This window comes from Giraffa tippelskirchi, chromosome 3 (genome assembly GCF_054371585.1).
Source record: "Giraffa tippelskirchi isolate mGirTip1 chromosome 3, T2T-mGirTip1v1.2.pri, whole genome shotgun sequence".
NCBI lineage: Eukaryota > Metazoa > Chordata > Mammalia > Artiodactyla > Giraffidae > Giraffa > Giraffa tippelskirchi.
In genome coordinates this window covers 164,843,268-164,864,014 of record NC_137277.1, presented here as the reverse complement: position 1 = coordinate 164,864,014, position 20,747 = coordinate 164,843,268, and the positions used below count along the sequence as shown (strand labels likewise).

At 42.8% G+C, this 20,747-nt stretch overlaps 1 protein-coding gene across 1 annotated transcript; it reads left to right on the top strand.

The window, feature by feature from the left end:
* The first annotated feature begins 2,515 nt into the window (after nucleotides 1-2,515).
* Nucleotides 2,516-8,010, top strand: RESP18 (regulated endocrine specific protein 18). The gene is made up of 6 exons (XM_081584252.1): nucleotides 2,516-2,631; nucleotides 4,571-4,675; nucleotides 5,683-5,815; nucleotides 6,045-6,084; nucleotides 6,206-6,295; nucleotides 7,855-8,010. Exons 1-6 carry the CDS (start codon nucleotides 2,526-2,528, stop codon nucleotides 7,903-7,905), a joined length of 525 nt encoding a protein of 174 aa, XP_081440378.1. The 5' UTR covers nucleotides 2,516-2,525; the 3' UTR covers nucleotides 7,906-8,010.
* The last annotated feature ends 12,737 nt before the right edge of the window (nucleotides 8,011-20,747 follow it).

Below are 20,747 nucleotides of genomic sequence, written 5' to 3'. Positions count from 1 at the left end.
AACCATTCATCTGTTAAAGGAGTTGTATCTGGAAGTATTAGGGCTTCCCAGTTGTCTCTGTGATAAAGAATCTGCCTGCCAGTGCAGGATGATGCAGGAGACATGGGTTCGATCCCTGGGTTAGGAAGATGTCTCTGGAGAAAGAAATGGCAACACACTCCAATATTCTTGCCTGGAAAATTCCATGGGCAGAGGAGCCTTGTGGGCTACACAGTCCATGGGATTGCAGAGTCAGATGCGACTGAGCACACATGCATCTGAAAGTATTAGAGAATTGTGTTAATTAGGGAATAGTAAATATTTTTAGACATCGTGTTGATTTCCAAATGCTCGTGTAACAAATCATAGCTAATCAAACTTAGTGCCCCAGAACAAATTTGTTATCTTATAGTTCTGGAAGTCAGAAGTCTAAAGTTAAAATGTCTGGACTTCCTGGTGGTCCAGTTGTTAAGATTCTGCCTGCCAATGCAGGGGACACCAGTTTGATCCTTGGTCTGGGAAGATTCCGCATGCCACGGGGCAATGAAGCCCATGTGCCACAACTACTGAAGTCCACGTGCCTAGAGCCAATGCTCTACAACAAGAGAAGCTACCACTATGAGAAACCTGAGGACTGCAACGAGAAAGTAACCCCCACTCTCTGCAACTAGGGAAAGTAAACAAGAAGTAATCAAGACCCAGCAGAGCCAAAAATAAATAACTAAAATATTTTTAAAGATAAAATAAATAAAATGTCAGCAGGACTCTGCTCCTTCTGGAGGTTTAAAGGGAGAAAACACATTCTTACCTTTTCAGCTTCTAGAGGCTGTTTGCATTCCTTGGCTTGTGGCCCTTTCCTTGAATCACTTCAACCTCTAGCTTCCATGTTATATCTTCCACTACTGACTCTAACCCTCCTGGTTCTCTCTGTGAAGACCTTTGTGATGATGTTGCACACACTCAGAAAATCCAGGAAATTCTCCCCATTTGAAGCAAACCACCTTCTAAGGCTAATCACACCTGCAAAGTCCCTTTTTCTACATAAAGAAACATGTTCACCATTTCAGGGATTCAGACATGGACATCTTTGGGGCTCATTATTCAGCCTACCAGAAGTATCAGAATGATATTGTGGTTATGTAGAAAAATATCATTAATTCTAAAAGATGTATATTGAATTATTTAGGAATGAAATGTCATGGTGTCTGTAAATTACTCTTAAACACTTCAGCAAGGAAAAGAAGCAATTGTGACAAAATCTTAATAACTGTTAAGTCTGGGAGATAGCATATTTAAAAGCAGAGACATTACTTTGCCAACAAAAGTCCGTCTAGTTAAGGCTATGGTTTTTCCAGTGGTCATGTATGGATGTGAGAGTTGGACGGTGAAGAAAGCTGAGCGCCGCAGAATTGATGCTTTTGAACTGTGGTGTTGGAGAAGACTCTTGAGAGTCCATTGGACTGCAAGGAGATCCAATCAATCCATCCTAAAAGAGATCAATCCTGGGTGTTCATTGGAAGGACTAATGTTGAAGCTGAAACTCCAATACTTTGGCCACCTCATGCAAAGAGTTGACTCATTGGAAAAGACCCTAATGCTGGGTAGGACTGGGGGCAGGAGGAGAAGGGGACGACAGAGGATGAGATGGTTGGATGGCATCACCAACTCGATGGACATGGGTTTGGGTAGACTCCGGGAGTTGGTGATGGACAGAGAGGCCTGGCGTGCTGCGATTCATGTGGTCACAAAGAGTCGGACACGACTGAGCGACTGAACTGAACTGAACTGGGTGATAAGAATATTCATGTTTCATGTTTATTCATTTGAGTTTTCCCATTTTTAATATTTGAAAACTTTCATAATAAAATTTTAAGCTTAATGAAAAAGATATTCAAATGTCTAGAGCTTAGGAAGCTCACACATTAGCCTGTAACTAAGAAAGTGTGGAAGTTATGGTTCAGTTAGTTACCTCAGTAGTTAGTGATTGCAATAGCTCTATTAAAATGAGTACAGTGGTTTGAACCAGGACGATGGCAGTGGATGTGGGGAAGATAGTTTTGCATATATTTAGCAGGTCAAACCCATGATGGTTGGAGATTTTGAGGTAGGTAAAGGTGAAGTAAGTATCAGGGAAATCAAAACAGACTAGATTCACTGAATGCCAGCTATCCAGTTGCTGTACATATTTAATCCTCACAACAAATCTATGAGGCAGGTGCATTTCACACCAGCATTTTACATGCAAGCCTTCTCTCCAGCCTTGGGACTGGGAATAGAGGCAGTAGTCCTTGGGATCTGTTTTATTAAGAGAGGAGTGGGCTCCTAGGAGTAGGTTTGGGTGGCTGTGGGGCCGGTAGAAGTAGGGGCTGGGTAGGCGTAGGCAGCGGCAGGGCCCGCCAGCGATTGGCCCAGCTGCCAAGGGAGGGTTGTGCAGATTCAGTCTGGCTAGCCAGCGGGTGGGAATCAACAGCCCTGCGCAGTCCCTCCGGCAGCTGTCTGCCATCTCTTCGACTTCGGTGGGGAACCAGCGCACCAAGCCCGGGAGGATGCAGCGCCCGCTGTGGCCTGGGGGCTTCCGGGGGCTCTGGCTGCTCGTCTGCTTCCTTCTGCTGAACAGCCGCCTGGGGGGCTGCAGCGACGTTAGTGGTCACGGTCAGGAGGAAACCTACGGGGGTGGGCGGGGTGCGGGCAGGGCCAGAGAGCGGTTCTGAGTGAAGTGGGTCTGGGGATCTCAAGGTTAGGAACTTCGGAGGAAAACAATGTATTGAGGAGTAAGAAAAGAAAAGTGCGCGGAAGGACACGCAGGCTTGGGATGGGGCTCGGTGTATGGGATCTGACCCTAAGAGAAGCCGACTCAGGGGAAGACTGGGGATTAGGAAGAAGGACGGAAAAACACAGGGGCACAGGAAAGTAAAACCGGCATGTGCGGCCACAGGAGAAACATGACTTGCCGAGGAGCGGGGGAAGAGATGCCTATGGCTCAGGGATAGTCAGGGGCCAGGATCTCTGGACAGTAGGAGCAGGGGCCGCGGGTATCTGGGCCCAGGGAGAAGACTGTGCCGAGGGATGAACCAAGGCTTCTTTGTAAGCCCCTGGAGCCTGGTGTTTGCGATCCAGTTTCCGGTAAGAATGGGAGGACTAAGCTGGAGTAAAAGAGGATGAGGCAGAAAAATCCATCTTCTCCCTCCCCCTTCACTGCGCCATTCGGGTAGACCATCGGTGACTCACATTTGAGCAGCCAGAGACCGACTGCGCAGACTCGAGGATTCCAGCGCCCGGAGCTTGGGGCGGACGCCGCAAACTCCTAGGCTGGCGCCAGCTCTTCTCGCCCGATTCATGAGTTTAGAGGCCAGTGAGGAGGACTCGCGAAAACCTGTAGGAGGAGGCCAGGGGGCGTGGGGGTGGAAAGATGGTAGGACCCTCAAGCTTCTTAGGGAAGCCTAGTTCTCTTTACAGCACAGAGCCTCCTCCATGCAAAGGCTTTGGCCACCGCTCAGCACCGCGGACAGCGCCAGGTGCCCCTGAAGGTCTGACTGAGGGTGTCCGGGTCACCACTTTTCCTGCCAGTTCTGGGAACGCTGCCCCTGAGAACGATCTCTCCTTCCAGAAGCTGTTTTTCTTCTCAATATGACGTTTTCCTCCTTCCCAAAGCCAGGGAAATGATAATAGGATCCATTTAAATGGGGAGGAGAATTTCCTTTCCATAATGACTCAGGGTAATTCCACCATCGGAAACAAACAAACAACTCCCCCCCCCCCCAAAAAAAAACCCAAAGAAACAAGCAAACAAACAAACAAAAAAAAAGACTCCAACCCTACCCCATCTACTTGGAATGAGAAAAGTGTGTACAGCATTAGGGATTATCTTCGCTCCTTATCCTTCCTTTATGCCCAGTTGGGTAAATTTTAGCTTTCAGGAAAGGATCCAGACACTCAAAACCTATGCATACCAATACTTTCTTCCTCTAAAGATTTCAGGACTCCTCTCCAGTCCTTGTGCGTGTGTGCTCATGCGTGCTCACACACTCAGTCGTGTCCAACTCTTTGCGACCCCATGAATTATAGCCCACCAGGCTCCTCTGTCCATGGAATTGTGCAGGCAAGAATACTGGAGTGGGTTGCCATTTCCTCCTCCAGGGGGTCTTCCTGACCCAGGGATGGAGTGATTCTTTACCACTGAGCCATCCTTCAGTCCCCTTCAATCCCCTCCAGGCTTTAAAGCCTTCCCTGAATGCAATTCCCCTGCTTTCCATGCCCTACCTGTTCACCTGATTATCCATTCTATGTGTGGGGCTTTCTGAGTATCTGTTTACCTCACCCTCCATGGACTGCTCTTTGCCTGTAAGCTTGACTCTTATTTGGTACCAAAAGTAAATGAAGTGCAGAGGTTAACAAACAGGGAAGATTGTGATGGGTGGAGGGAAAAATGAAAAGGAGGAGGACTTGAGAGGAGGAGAGACTCAGGTGAGGAGGACAGGGACAATTGAACCTGAATCACAGGGGTGATAATGGAAGGAAGCTGCTTTTCTTCAACTGGAATTTGGAAGGCTTCTAGTCAAGCTCCTTTCTCACACCACGTTTTTGCCCTCAGATGGTCAGAGCCAAGTGGGAGTGGGGCAGCTCTGGCCCCTCCCAGGATTTACCACCCCGGTCTTCAAGCACTTGCAAGTTTTACTCCAGCAGATTATGCCATATGGTGAGTAAGAGCTAGATATGAAAGGCTGGGGGTTTGTCATATACAGAGGTATAGTGAGGGGCTTTTGATCTGAGAACAGACTTTCTTCCCCTAATGTCTCTACTTGACTCTTTCTTTCATGTTCACCTCATGGAGAATGGGGAGAAACCAGAATGGGAATGGACCTGGAAGGGCCCAACAGAGGCTTCTAGAAGAAGCACCTAGAAGAGGACAGCATCTAAGTCCTTGGGACTAGCCCCAACCCCAGGCACTAGCAGATTTTTTCCAGAACCAGGAATCCTTAAGTTCTCAGCCAGGAAAACACACACACACACTTCAGCCTCTGAGTAGGAAGCATAACAAATTGTATGACAAATACAAAAGAGGAAGGAAGGGAGTGGGGAGTCCTTTGAAGACAGATGGTTGACCCTGACCCTTTCTTAGAGGAGAGTTTCATGAATGAGGGAAGAGTCAGATAGGAAATTTGGCCAGAATTCATATTACTACTACCACTACTGATGTCTAATGTGTGTATAATGCCTTAGAGCAGTCATTCTCAAAGTGCATCCTCAGACCAGTAGCATCAGCATCACCAGGAAACTTGCTCAAAAAGTTAATTCATGACCTTCACCCCATACCTCCTGAATCAGGAACTCTGGAAGGGAAGAACAGCAATCTGTGCTTTAACAAGCCTTGCAGAAGATTCTGATGTACCCTGAAGTTTGGGAATCACGCACTGCCTTAGAGTTTTCACAGCACTCTTCACATCCCTAATCTCATTCAATCCTCACAATAGTGTCAAATGAGTCAGCGAAAAGAGTACAGTCCTAATCCGAATGGAATATTTATTACACGCCAGGCACTGTGCTAAGCAACTTTTATGTGCCATCTCATTTAATTCTCTCCACAAATTGTGATCCTTTGTCTTACCTTGAGGGAAAGAGGGAGTGTTTACTTTACTCTGACCCCTGGAGTGTGCCAGTCAGAGCATCCCAGGTGTTAATTCACCACATCCTTTCACCCTGCAGGTTTGTTCTGGAAGGATGACATGACCCAGGATGTGATGACCCAGAAGATGGGTCACACCAGCAAATTCCATCCTGAGGATCCATGTGTGAGGAGTGGGCCAGCAGCCTTCCCCACCAAAACCATGGGGGTGAGGTGTGTGAAGCTTATGGTCAGCCCATGCTCTCTAGTGGAGAGATGAGCAGGGAGGGAATGGGTGTTCAAACTGCAGGAAAGAGCTGCCAGGAGTACTCTGTGAGTGATTCAGAGGTCCTGTCTGGGATCTGCAGGAGAAAACTCCATGAGCCATTAGTGACACCTGCAAAGGCAGAAGAGAGGGGTTCTAGCAAGCCTAGGTCCCATTTGTCATCTTCATCTCTTCTAGGGGCAAGCAAGAGGAGAAACTTCGACTCCTGTTCCCCAAGGTGAGACTCATGTGTCTTCTTAAGACTTCTAAAGCCCTGACTTTGAGTCCTATCTCTTTTTCTCTGGGGCTCTGACACCCTTTTCTGCCTCCTTCTTGACTCCTGGCTTCCATCCTCACAGAGCCCAGTGGTCAAGGTGAACAAGGATCAATGCTTTACCTCCAAAGTGGTTTCAAAGGCTCTGAAACGTGAGGCGGCCAACCCAGTCAAGGTGAGGGGCTCTCACTTTTTCTGGGGAGGTTGGAATCACCAAGGACATGTTTAAATGAGGGAGGCGAAGTAGAGAATGGGTATTGGGCTGTGAAAAGAGAAGCTGAAGAAAATATCTCTCCCAGTTGAAGGGTACCCCCACTTTCCTGCCTTTCTCAGACTACTTGTGAGCATCCATGTAAGAGATTGGGGGCATGATGCAGGTTCTGGGCATCTCTAAGGATGCAATCATCTATACAATCATGCATCGGCATTGAGTTTACAGTAGACATAGGAAACTGCAGTTTTCAATATTGAGTAAAAGGTCCTCCTTTTCTCTACACACTCACTTGTATAAAGGAAGTGATAGCAAAGCTTCTCTGTATGAACAGGAAAGAAAGTCCAGAAGCCTTCAGCAATGTCTGACTTTGCTCTACTTTGTACCCTGGGCAAGTCACCTGGGCAAGGCTCTGGGTTACCTCCTTAGGAGGCTTGAACTCTTCAGAATCCAGGGTGAAAACACCTGTCTAGCCCTCCCACCTATCTTTACTTTTGAGACTTTGGGGCCTAGGCTGGCCCAGCAACTTACTCAGGGCTGCATAGGATGTTCTCAGCAGACCCAAGATTGGACCCAGGTCTCCTGATTCTTAATCCTTTCCATTGCACAGCTCCTGTCCTTCCTTCTGCTCAGACACTGCAGAGGGGGTGGGTCTGCCCCAGACATCAGACTTCCCCACATTGACAAAAGTCTTTTTGTTTTTTTGGACTAAGACCTAACTTACAAGAAGGTGGTAGCCAACAGAAGATATAAAGGAAGGGCCTCCCAGGAAGAGAACAACACAGTGAAAATGTCTGGAGACAAGGATACTATGGCACATCTGAGGAACAGATGGGAAAGTCAGTGGTAGAAGATTAGGTTGGAGAAATAGGTCCAGCGTTGACCACATAGTGGCTCATAGATCTTGGTGAAAGTTTGGATTTTATTCCAAGTGTAGTGGCAAGTAGACTGGGAGATTCTGAGGAGGGGGATGTCATAATGTGGTATGATATTAAAAGGCCACTCTAGTGATATCGTAGACGGATTATAAGGAGAGTGAGAATGAACACAGAGAGGCCTGTAAGGAGCCAATAAACCTGGTCTAGGGGAGACGAGGGTGCTGGCTGTGGAGCTGGCTCTCCAGAGGCAGTATGCACCTCTGGGGGTTTCTAGCCCCTCATGCTCTCCTAGGGAACTGCTTCCCACTCATAGGATGGCAGCTGGGCATCCAAAGCCTAGATTGATTGCTGGGTCCACATACCCAGAGGTGAGTGACAGATCCACCTTGAAGAACGGTTTGGAGAGCTTTTGTGAAAGCAAATAAGGCACTGCTGTTCTTCTCTAGCCCAAGCCCAAGGGAAAATCATGGGACAAGAGCTTTATGAAATCTGTGTGGGAGTAAAGGTGACAGGCCCTCAATCGATGGGCTGAGTCACTGCGCGCTGATTCAAATCAGGCTGTTATAGAGGCATCTGGGGGAGGAGTAGGTGAGAGAGGGGCCACCTCCCCATGTACTGATTCTGATCCTTTGTTTCTGGTTTCAGGGCTTCTTTGAGTCACCCCCAACTGTGGGCCACAACCTTGTTGCCGACTGAGAACCCATGTGAAGCCTCTTTGCTCCAATGCCCTCCCCATTGCCCTCCAGAGGGGCAGTTCCAGGATGATCAAAACCTGGGTCAATAAAGTGACTTTGATGTGAACACTCTGTGACTTTCCTTGAGGCAGGATGGGTCAGGTTTGGATGTGAGAGAGGTGGGACCAGAACAGTGATTGGGGTGAGGAGAGCACAGCTCCCCAGTGCTGCTGGAGAGCGCTTCAGTTTGTTTTCCTTCCAGTGACCATTCCTGAAGTGGGGATAGTAAGGGTGGGACCACAGCTGGAATGGCAGCTTTCTTTACGCATATCCAGCCATGCTGTGGGATCCAGTTGCTCATCCTTCCATGTCATTGGAAAAGACCCTGATGCTGAAAGAGATTGAAGGCAGGAGGAGAAGGGGCTGACAGAGGTTGGGATGTTTGGATGGCATCACCAACCTGAATGGGCTTGGACTCGGCTGTTTTATGAGGGTCTCTACCTCCAGTATTATAGCCCCTGCCAGGGCTGCCTCACTCTTCATGCTCCCAAAAATCAACACACAGGTGCTACAATCAAAGTGTACACACATTAGATGATATTTTGCTGACACTTTACAGTTTGCTCCTGGTAGCTTGTTGTTGTTCAGTTGCTCAGTCATGTCTGACTCTTTTCGACCCCATGGACTGCAGCACCCCAGTCTTCCCTGTCCATCACCAACTCCCAGAGCTTGCTCAAACTCATGTATATCGAGTTGGTGATACCATCCAACCGTCTCAACCTCTGTCGGTCCCTTCTCCTCCTATCTTCAATCTTTCCCAGCATCAGGGTCTTTTCCAATGAGTTGGCTCTTCACATCAGGTGGTCAAAGTTTTGGAGCTTCAGCCTCAGCATCAGTCCCTCCAAGGAATATTCATGATTGATTTTCTTTAGGATTGACTGGTTGGATCTCCTTGCAGTCCAAGGGACTCTCAAGAGTCTTCTCCAACACCACAGTTCAAAAGCATCAATTCTTTGGTGCTCAGCCTTCTTTATGGTCCAGCTCTCACATCCATACATGACCACTGGAAAAACCATAGCTTTGACTAGATGGACCTTTGTCTGCAAAGTAATGGTAGCTTAAAAATCTTACAAGGGAGAGAGTGATCTGATCGTTCATACTCAGCCCAGTCAAACACCAGAAGGTCCTATTTGCAAAGCTTTATACTTTCAAGGTACTCTCAAACTCATTTGACATTCCCTGATGTAAGCACATGGGCAGATAACAAGATTTTGTTCCTCTTAAGAACTGGGATTTGGCCACACATCTCATCCAATTAAGCAACCCAGAGAAGTTAAGTGACTAGTTCTTGATGGCACAGAGTCATGGTCATGCTGCTATTTTTTCCCTCTCGCCTCTACTTGGTGTGTTCAGGAAATGTTTCTAAACCCAACACAAGACCAATCACATTCATTTGTACCTAGTTCTCATTAAACTGGGCAACTCCCGCCACATACCCACATATCCCCCTTATTCATTCCCTTTTTCTTTCTAAGAAGGAAAATGGGGAGAAAAAGATGGGTAATTTTTAAAAGGAAGGTAAGTTTAGTTCTTATTGCAGAGGAGCAGGTTATATGATTTGGAAGATATAATTTGATAGAAAATAGGAAGCCACTGAAGGTCTGTTGAGCAAGGGAGTGACACCGTGAAAGCTGAGCTTAAGAAGAACAATCTCACATTTCTGTGTAAGGATGGACTAGAGATTGGGAAAGGAGTGGAAACATGCCAGAAAGACTGCTGAAATAGTGTGGCATGCCACACAAGGACCTGAATTTGAATCAAAGAGGACATATAAGAGAGATAGCTTGAAGGATAAATTCATAAGCCTTGGCAACTCTTATGGGTTGAATTCTGTCCCCCCTAAAACTCATATGTTGAAGTACTAATCTCTTGTACCTCAGAACATGATGTTATTTGAAAATAAGAATGTTACAGGTGTAAGTAATTTAAGATGAGATCATTAGGGTGGACCCTAGTCCAGTATGACCAGCTTCCTTACAAAAAAGGAAATTGGAGACAAACATGCATAGAGGGGAGATGACATGAAGAGATACAGGGAGAAGATGGCCACCAAAAGCCAAAGAGAGGGGCCCTGAATAGATCCTTATGGCCCAAGAAGGAACCAACTCTCATAACATGTTGATTCTAGACTTCTAGCCTCCAGAATTATGAGACAATAAATTTCTATCATTTAAGTCCCCAGTTTGTGGCACTTTGTTTCAGCAGCCATAGGAAACTAATTCAAGTGATTTTGTTTTTGTTAGAGATATTCTGTCTCAGTGAATAATGGACATCTGGTTGGTTGTTCAGGGAAGAAAAATGGATGTTCTCTTAAAGCTTAAAGCTAAAAGCCTACTCAAGGACATCAAAACAGCAATTCTCTCCTACATCATTACCTTTCCCCTGTATGCCTGATTATGTTCATTGACATATAAGTATACTACAATATCTCCTTTGTTCAGTTCAGTTCAGTTGTTCAGTTGTGACCAACTCTTTGCGACCCCATGGACTGCAGCACCCCAGGCTTCCCTGTCCTTCACAGATTTCTGGAGCTTGCTCAGACTCATGTCCATCGAGTCAGTGATGCCACCCAACCATCTCATCCTCTGCCATCCCTTTTCCTCCTGCCTTCAATCTTTCTCAGCATCAGGGTCTTTTCCAATGAGTCGGTTCTTCACATCAGGTGGCCAAAGTAGTAGAGCTTCAGCATCAGTCCTTCTAATGAATATTCAAGACTCATCTCCTTTAGAAATGATTAGTTTGATCTTCTTTCAGTCCAAGGGACTCTCAAGAGTCTTCTCCAACACCTCAGCTCAAAAGCATCAATTCTTTGGCACTCAGCTTTCTTTATAGTCCAGCTCTCACATCCATACATGACTACTGGAAAAACCATAGCTTTGACTAGATGGAAAAGCTATCGTTTGACTAGATGGAAAAGCTTTGACTTTGTCGGCAAAATAATGTCTCTGCTTTTAATATGCTGTCTAGGCTGGTCTCAGCTTTTCTTCCAAGGAGCAAGCGTCTTTTAATTTCATGGCTGCAGTCACCATCTGCAGTGATTTTGGAGATCAAGAAGATAAAGTCTGTCATTCTTTCCTTGTATCCCCATCTATTTGCCATGAAGTGATAGGACTAGATGCCATGATCTTAGTTTTTTGAATGTTGAGTTTTAAGCCAGCTTTTACACTCTCTTCTTTCACTTTTGTCAAGAGGCTCTTTAGATCCTCTTCACTTTCTGCCATAAGGGTGGTGTCATCTTCATATCTGCGGTTATTGATATTTTTCCCACAATCTTGATTCCAGCTTGTGCTTCATCCAGTCTGGCATTTCTCATGATGTACTCTGCATATAAGTTAAATAAGCAAGGTGACAATGTACAACCTTGACCAACTCTTTTCCCAATTTGGAACCAGTCTGTTGTTCCGTGTCTGGTTCTAACTGTTGCTTCTTGACCTGCATACAGATTCATCAGGAGGCAGGTAACGTAGTCTGGTATTCCTATCTCTTTAAGAATATTCCACAGTTTGTTGTGATCTACACAGTCAAAGACTCTAGCGTAGTCAGTGAAGCAGAAGTAGATATTTTTCTGGAATTCTCTTGCTTTTTTTATGATCCAACAGATGTTGGCAATATCTCCTAGATTTTTTTTTTCTCAATTTCTGCTTCTTCTGGTAATGGTTCACTAGGTAATTCACACTATCCGACCTGTTGACAACAATTTGTCTTAATCTGGTTCCTCCTCAAATCGAAGCCTGAAGTAGGGCTTAGCTGGGGATCATGTAGATCAGGATTAGATTTCGAGATGAAGAGTGAGAGAATGCTAAGGGTGAAATGTGGGGACTCTCTTAGGCATCAAGTACAGTGCACCTCAGAACTGTCATCTGAGATGCAGAAAAGGAGAGTATTTATCCAATGGGCCCATCCTCCATTAGATCAAACGTTGCACTATAAGACACTAACCTCCTCATACATTTAGGTTTTTCTTGCATGAGAATGTCTGAGCAGATTCCCATGGATACCTAAAGCTGTGGTAGCAGAGAGGACCCAGGCCAAAAACAAAAGATCTGCACTGTTTCTGGCAGTGGGTCAGGTGGTATCAGCTTACATCTGTATGTAGGTGGTGACTGCAATGATGGCTAGAGTTAAAAGGTAACCCAGGAGGATGCAAAATGGAGCAATAAATGGTGTTTGATATACCTTAAAAGCTGACTGGAAAAATATCCAAAATCTTCTTAAAAGCATTAAGAAACTAGCAAAAGACTGAAAAGTGATAAACTTGGGTCAAGATCTAGGGAAGGAACAGAATCCAGAGGTGGTAAACCCAATGTTCACAGTTGCTTTGGACTGGGGAAATTCTGCATTCTAAGAAGCAGACAAAAAGCTGATTTTGATAGCCTGTGGAGCTAGATGAGTAGGTGTCTGTGTCCAAGCCCCTGAAAGGAAGAACTCGAGTGAACTGCTCTCTGTTTTGATCTGGAACCAAGAAGCAAACTTTAGGAATAAGAAGAAAATGAAGTCAATCTACCCTTACTCAGATTGCAGCATGCATTAAGGTTAAGGCTATACCAGATTACTAGTGCTTTTAGGCACCTATAGAAGTAAATTAAACCCCCCTAAGACAAGATCTTTTAGAACTAACACCCCAAAAAATGTCTTTTTCATTATAGGGGATTGGAATGCAAAAGTAGGAAGTCAAGAAATACCTGAAGTAACAGGCAAATTCGGCCTTGGAGTACAGAATGAAGCAGGGCAAAGGCTAATAGAGTTTTGCCAAGAGAACGCACTGGTTATAGCAAACACCCTATTCCAACAACACAAGAGAAGACTCTATACATGGACATCACCAGATGGTCAACACCAAAATCAGGTTGATTATATTCTTTGCAGCCAAAGATGGAGAAGCTCTATCTATAAATTCAGCAAAAACAAGACTGGGAGCTGACTGTGGCTCAGATCATGAACTCCTTATTGCCAAATTCAGACTTAAATTGAAGAAAGTGTGGGAAATCACTAGACCATTCAGGTATGACCTAAGTCAAATTCCTTATGATTAAACAGTGGAAGTGACAAATAGATTTAAGGGACTAGATCTGATAGACAGAGTGCCTGAAGAACTATGGATGGAGGTTCATGACATTGTACAGGAGACAGGGATCAAGACCATCCCCATGGAAAAGAAATGTAAAAAAGCAAAATGGCTGTTTGAGGAGGCCTTACAAATAGCTGTGAAAAGAAGAGAAGTGAAAAGCAAAGGAGAAAAGGAAAGATACCCATTTGAGTGCAGAGTTCCAAAGAACAGCAAGGAGAGATAAGAAAGCTTTCCTCAGTGATCAGTGCAAAGAAATAGAGGAAAACAATAGAATAGGAAATACTAGAGATCTCATCAAGAAAATTAGAGATACCAAGGGAACATTTCATGCAAAGATAGGCTCAATAAAGGACAGAAATGGTATGGACCTAACAGAAGAAGATATTAAGAAGAGGTGGCAAGAATACACAGAACTATACAAAAAGATGTTCATGACCCAGATAATCACGATGGTGTGATCACTCACCTAGAGCCAGACATCCTGGGATATGAAGTCAAGTGGGCCTTAGGAAGTACTTCTATGAACAAAGCTAGTGGAGGTGATGGAATTCCAGTTGAGCTATTTCAAATCCTGAAAGATGATGCTGTGAAAGTGCTACACTCAATATTCCAGCAAATTTGGAAAACTCAGCAGTGGCCACATGACTGGAAAAGGTCAGTTTTCATTCCAATCCCAAAGAAAGGCAATGCCAAAGAATGCTCACACTACCACACAAGTGCACTCATCTCACACGCTAGTAAAGTAACGCTCAAAATTCTTCAAGCCAGGCTTCAGCAATACATGAACCATGAACTTCCAGATGTTCAAGCTGGTTTTAGAAAAGGCAGAGGAACCAGAGATCAAATTGCCAACATTCGCCGGATCATCAAAAAGAGAGTTCCAGAAAAACGTCTATTTCTGCTTTATTGACTATGCCAAAGCCTTTGACTGTGTGGATCACAATAAACTGTGGAAAATTCTGAAAGAAATGGGAATACCAGACCACCGGACCTGCCTCTTAAGAAACCTGTATGCAGATCAGGAAGCAACAGTTAGAACTAGACATGGAAAAACAGACTGGTTCCAAATAGGAAAAGGAGTATGCAAAGGCTGTATATTGTCACCGTGCTTATTTAACTTATATGCAGAGTACATCATGAGAAACACTGGGCTGGATGAAGCACAAGCTGGAATCAAGATTGCCAGGAGAAATACCAATAACCTCAGATATGCTGATGACACCACTCTTATGGCAAAAAGTGAAGAAGAACTAAAGAGATTCTTGATGAAAGTGAAAGAGGAGAGTGAAAAAGTTGGCTTAAAGCTCAACATTCAGAAAACTAAGATCATGGCATCCGGTCCCATCACTTCATGGCAGATAGATGGGGAAACAGTGGAAACAGTGGCTGACTTTATTTTTGGGGCTCCAAAATCACTGCAGATGGTGATTGCAGCAATGAAATTAAAAGATGCTTACTCCTTGGAAGGAAAGTTATGACCAACTTAGACAGCATATTAAAAAGCAGAGACATTACTTTGCCAACAAAGGCTTTATCTAGTCAAGGCTATGGTTTTTCCGGTAGTCATGTATGGATGTGAGAGTTGGACTATAAAGAAAGCTGAGCACTGAAGAATTGATGCTTTTAAACTGTGGTGTTGGAGAAGACTCTTAAGAGACCCTTGAACTTCAAGGAGATCCAACCAATCTATCCTAAAGGAAATCAGTCCTGGGTGTTCATTGGAAGGACTGATGTTGAAGCTGAAACTCCAATATTTTGGTCACCTGATACAAAGAGCTGACTCATTTGAAAAGACCCTGATATTGGAAGATTGAAGGCAGGAGGAGAAGGGGATGACAGAGGATGAGATGGTTGGATGGCATCATCGACTCAATGGACCTGAGTTTGGATAAACTCCAGGAGCTGGTGATGGACAGGGAAGCCTGGCGTGCTGCAATTCATGGGGTCGCAAAGAGTCGGACACGACTGAGCAACTGAACTGAACTGAACTGAAGACTTTAAACTATTTCTACAAATAATTTTTCAAATACCATACTCTGCATGATAGATAGGGCTTCCCTGATGGCTCAGTGCTGAAGAATCCACCTGCAATGCAGGAGATACAGGTTCAATCCCTGGGTTGGGAAGATTACCTGGAAGAGGACATGACAACCCACTCCAGTGTTCTTACCTGGAAAATCTCAAGGACAGAGGAATCTGGCGGGCTGCAGTCCATGGGGTCGCAATGAGTTGGACACAAATGAAGTGACTTAGCATGGCCCAGCACAATAGATAACAGAAACAGACCCACTGCAATCCAGTGATTCCAAAGCAAAGCAACTGCGCCTTACCATGTTTAAGCGTATAAATGTCAAATTGTAATTTTTGACAAGGATCTAGAAATCACAGAAAGTAATATGGAAGATTTTTTTTAAAGAATCAAACAAAATACATGAGGCAAAAGCTGATAGAGCTGAGAGGATAAATAGAAAAATTAACTTTCATAATTGAAGACCTCAACACTCCTCTGTCAGAAATTGATAGATCAAGCAAGCAGAAGACCAATACGGATATAGATGACCTGAACAGAACAATTATTTGATTTGATCTAATTAACATTTTGCCAAAGGAAATGGCAATCCACTCCAGTATTCTTGCCTGGGAAATTCCAAGTCCATGGGGTTTCAAAGAGTTGGACATGGCTGAGTGACTACCACTTTCACTCTAACATTTAGAATATACCATCCAACAGCAGCAGAATACACATTCTTCTCAAGCTCATGTGGACTGTTCATCAAGACAGACCACTATAAAACACACCTTAACAAATTTAAAAGACTAGAAATCATAAGATACATTCTTAGACCACAATGAAGTTAAACTAGAAATCAGTAACAGGAAGATAGCTAGAAAATCCCCAAATATCTGGAAAACACATTTCTAGACAATCCATGGGCCAAAGAAGAAATCTGAAGAAAAATTTTAAAATATTTTGAAATAAACAAAAATGAAAATGTAATTTATCACAATTTGTGGCATGAAGTGAAAGCAGTACTTAGAAGGAAATTTATAGCATTGCATGCATACAGTAGAAAATAAGAATGATCTAAAATCAATAAATTAAGTTCACACTTTAGGAAACTAGAGAAAGAAAAGCAATTTAAGTTTAAAGCAAGCAGGAGAAAACAAATAATAAAAATTAGAGCAGAAATCAAAAATAATTGAAAACAGGAACATAATAAACAGAAATCAATAAAACTCAAAATTGGTACTTTGAAAACAAAGAGAATCAAATAAAAATTCTAAAACTTAAAAATATGAGAACCAATATTTTAAGTTAATTGAATAGATATAATAACAGATTAGAGACAGCTGAAACAGAACTGGTGTACCAGAAGATAGATCACAAGAAATTTGGTCCTTCCCTCCAAAAAATACAAAGAGGCAAAGGGTGGAAAATGCAGAAAGAAAGGGTAAGAAACAAAGAGGATTCAGTGAAGAGGTCCATTATTCATTTACTTGAAATCCCAGAAAGAGAAGAGAGAGAATATTACATAAGCAATATTTTAAAAGATTATGGCTGAAAAAGTTCCAGAATTGCTGAAAGATATCAACCCACTGATTCTAGATTACTAACAAATCTCAAGCAAACTATTGAAAACTAAAACTAAAGCAAAAAATATGATGAAACTGCAGGAAGCAAAGACAAAGGAAAAAAAATTTTAAAGCAGCTGCGAATTTGGTGGAGAAGAAGATTACTTTCAACAGAGCAACATTTAGTCTGATAATTGACTCTAAGACAGCAGTGATAAAAGCCAGAAGACAGAGAAATGATATCTTAAGTGTGTTGAAACAAAATAACAGTAATCCTAGAATTCTATAACTAGCAAAACTATCCTTCAAAAGGAAAGAGTTCCACTTCTGTCTGGGTTGCAGGAAACTCAAAAGATAAAGACTCTCATTCTAACAACAAGAAGATGGCTGGTTTAACCACAGAATCATTTTTTCTTGAGCACATCACAGGAAATGTCTGGTGAACACAATAAGACTTCTAGGGTGCTGGAAACGTTCAATTTCTTGACCTGGATTACATGGGTGTTCATTTCATGATGATTTATTGAGCTGTTCATTTTTGCTTTATGCATTTTTCTGTTTTTTATGTTTCACAATTAACAAAGTTTTTAAAAAGGAAATAAATGGAGTGAAGTGAGAAAGATGGCAGGAGCAATTGTGGACGGTGTAGAGAAGACTTTCCTGAGTATATTTTATTATGTGAGTTTGATCTTTAAACAATGCAAATATTTTACATATTCAAAAAATAAAAGTATATAAAAATAAAAAGCAAATCCTAATACTGAAAACAAACAAACCAAATTATATATCAGATTGGTAAAAAATGACTAAACAAACAAAAGAATTATTTCAAATGACTTTACAACACAGTATTTTGATGGCATAACCCTAGGGGTTATAAGGACAAAATAAACTATCCAAAGTCTTTGGTATATTCACTGTCTTATTAGGAGAGTAATATTTATATTATTTGCAAATTATTGTGTGCATATTATAGGATCAAACATATAAATGATTTTGTTAGTGCTTTGGAAACCAAATTTTTTAGTATAATAAAGAGATACAGGTATAAAATTAAGAGTTCAGTAAAAATCATAGCTAAATTTTAATTGAAAACATTAGTGTGTGTGAGGTGTATGTGTATGTGTGAGTGTTCTTTATATCCCAAGTCTATGCACTGAAAGGACCTAGAAGCAACATCAATCACCCAGTAGTCATTATGACCTCTAGGGCCCAGATTGTGGTCCCTAAAATCAGTTTTTACTAAAAGCTACCAAGTCTCTGGAGGAATGGCTGCTTCCATGTCTAAGGCAAGGATTAAAAAAGATTAACACATGTTGGAATAATACAAAGCAAGGAAAGGAGTTTTAAGTGATTAATGGGATGTTTCAAAAGGAAACAAGAGCCAGTTTAAAAAGCCTTTCACGTACTTACTTCAGGACAATTTTTATATTACTGGGATTGACTGATACACATTGAATATATAAAAATCCATACTTCCATAGTAATGCTCAAACAAGAAAAGTGATAACAAATATGTTTAGAAACTTATTTGCCACTCTTGACAGTAACTATTATACCAACTCATTACTCTACAAATGAATAGTTAAAGAGAAGAAACTACCTTTCCAGTCAGAATTCTGAATTCTTCTTTATGAAATAACATCAGCTAAAGGAAATAAAATCAGTTAAAAGAATGATAGAAAATCACCATTTTAGTCAAGGATCATCAATGAATGGGAAAACCATTAAGTGAAAAGTTGATGGGGAACTAGATATTCTCACAGTGCCAAAATATCTTTCAATGGATTGCATCCATACTGGTAACAAGAGGAAAATGTATCTTTACCACAGAGATCTGGCTGTCTCTACCTTAAATCAGTGATCAATTTTAGCATCACTAATAGTGAGACAGCCAGACACTACGCACTTCCTGAAATAATGCAGTTGGAATCAAAGAGCATCATTTGTGAATTTTTTGTTTTAATACATTTTTACCTGATCCAATCAAGACTTAACTCCTATTTTTCAGGAAATACAAGGGATACACAGTATACATACAGGGAAAATATAGGGAAACATATCATGAGGAAACAGACAAATCCAGAAGGTGAGGAGTTAGAAAACCTGACCCAATCTCTTCCACAAGAAACTGTCAAAAATGGGGGGGGCGGGGTTGTGAGGAAAGCACTCTTTATGCTAATTTAAAAAGAATTAAGAAATATAACCAAATGCAGTGGTGGTCTTTGACTGCTATTTTTAACAAAATAGTGGAAAAAAGGGCATTTTTGGAAACAGTTTGAGACATTTGAATATGAACTGAGTATGAAATGCTATTCAGAAATTATTGTAAATTTTGTTAGGTCATAATGGCAACTTGGTGGTGTGGGAAAATATCCTTATTTCTTGGAGATGCATGTTGAAACATTTAGAAAGGAACTTGGGCTTCCCTGTAGCTCAGCTGGTAAAGAATCCACCTGCAATGCAGGAGACCCCGGTTTGATTCCTGGGTTAGGAAGATCCCCTGGAAGAAAAATAGGCTACCCACTCCAGTGTTGTTGGGCTTCCCCGGTGGTTCAGGTAGTAAAGAATCCACCTGCAATGTGGGAGAGACCTGGGTTCAATCCCTGGGTCAGGAAGATCCCCTGGAGGAGGGCATGACAACCCACTCCAGTGTTTTTGCCTGTAGAATCCCATGGTCAGAAAAGCCTGGCAGGCTACAGTCCATGGAGTCACAAAAGAGTCGGACACAACTGCTAGGCAATGAGTATATGAGTACTTACTATGCACCACTATCTTTTTTATCTTTTTATCTTTTTTGTATTTTGAAAAAGTTTTACTGAAAAGCAAGAGAGTAAAGTGATCAATTTTGAACTTTAGAAAGCTCACTTCCAAGCTTATTGGGTAACAAGAATGGAAGCAAAAGTCTAGTTAGATGATTACTGCAATAGTCATGAAAGAGCACAGTGGTTGGGGTTAGGACCGTGAGCATAGAGAGAAGTGGGCTGATGGGAGATATTTTTTTTCAGGCAGAAACCATAAGATTTTGATAGACCAGCCATGGAAGGGGGTGAAAGAAAGGTGAGTCGAGGCTAACAACAAAAACACCAGTACCTATCCAGTACAATGGCTGTTCTAAGTGAGCCACGTGAGTTTAATTCTCTGTCTTCACAACCACCTGGTACTACTGGCGCCTTCATTTCACAGATCAGGAAACTTGGGAGTAGAGAGGTTAAACATCTTGCCCAAACTTATACCCCTAGTAGGTGGCATTTCTAAAACTGGAATCCAAGCACATATGTGTAACCATTCCTGCTCTTAAGGATGACAGTCAGTCAGTTCAGTTGCTCAGTCGTGTCTCACTCTTTGTGGCCCCATGGACTGCAGTATGCCAGGCTTCCCTGTTCATCACCAACTCCCGGAGCACACTCAAACTCATGTCCATCACGTCGGTGGTGCCATCCAACCATCTCATCCTCTGTTGTCCCCTTCTCCTCCTGCCTTCAATCTTTCCCAGCATCAGTGTCTTTTCCAGTGAGTCAGTTCATTGCATCAGGTGGCCAAAGTACTGGAGTTTCAGCTTCAGCATCAGTCCTTCCAATGAATATTCATAACTGATTTCCTTTAAGATTGACTGGTTGGATCTCCTTGCAGTCCAAGGGACTCTCAAGAGTCTTCTCCAACACCACAGTTCAAAAGCATCAATCCTTCAGTGCTCAGCTTTTTTTATAGTCCAACTCTTACATCCATACATGACTACTGGAAAAGCCATAGCTTTGACTAGACGGACCTTTGTTGGTCAAGTAATGTCTCTGCCTTTTAATATGCTGTCTAGGGTGGTCATAGCTTTTCTTCCAAGGAGCAAACGTCTTTTAATTTCATGGCTACAGTCACCATCTGCAGTGATTTTGGAGCCCCCCAAAATAGTCTCTCACTGTTTCCATTTTTTCTGCATCCATTTGCCATGGGACCGGATGCCATGATCTTAGTGACAAAAGAATCATTAATTGAGATGCGGAAGAGGACACATTCTATTCACTTTTATGCTCCACATCTTAAGGTTTATATACCTGATTCACTTATCCTTCCTGGCCCCCACCCAACGAGAACCCTTCTCGCCAACCCTGAGACTGGGTAATAGAGGCGGTGGCCCTTGGGGAGAAGAATATGTCAAGTTGCGGCCA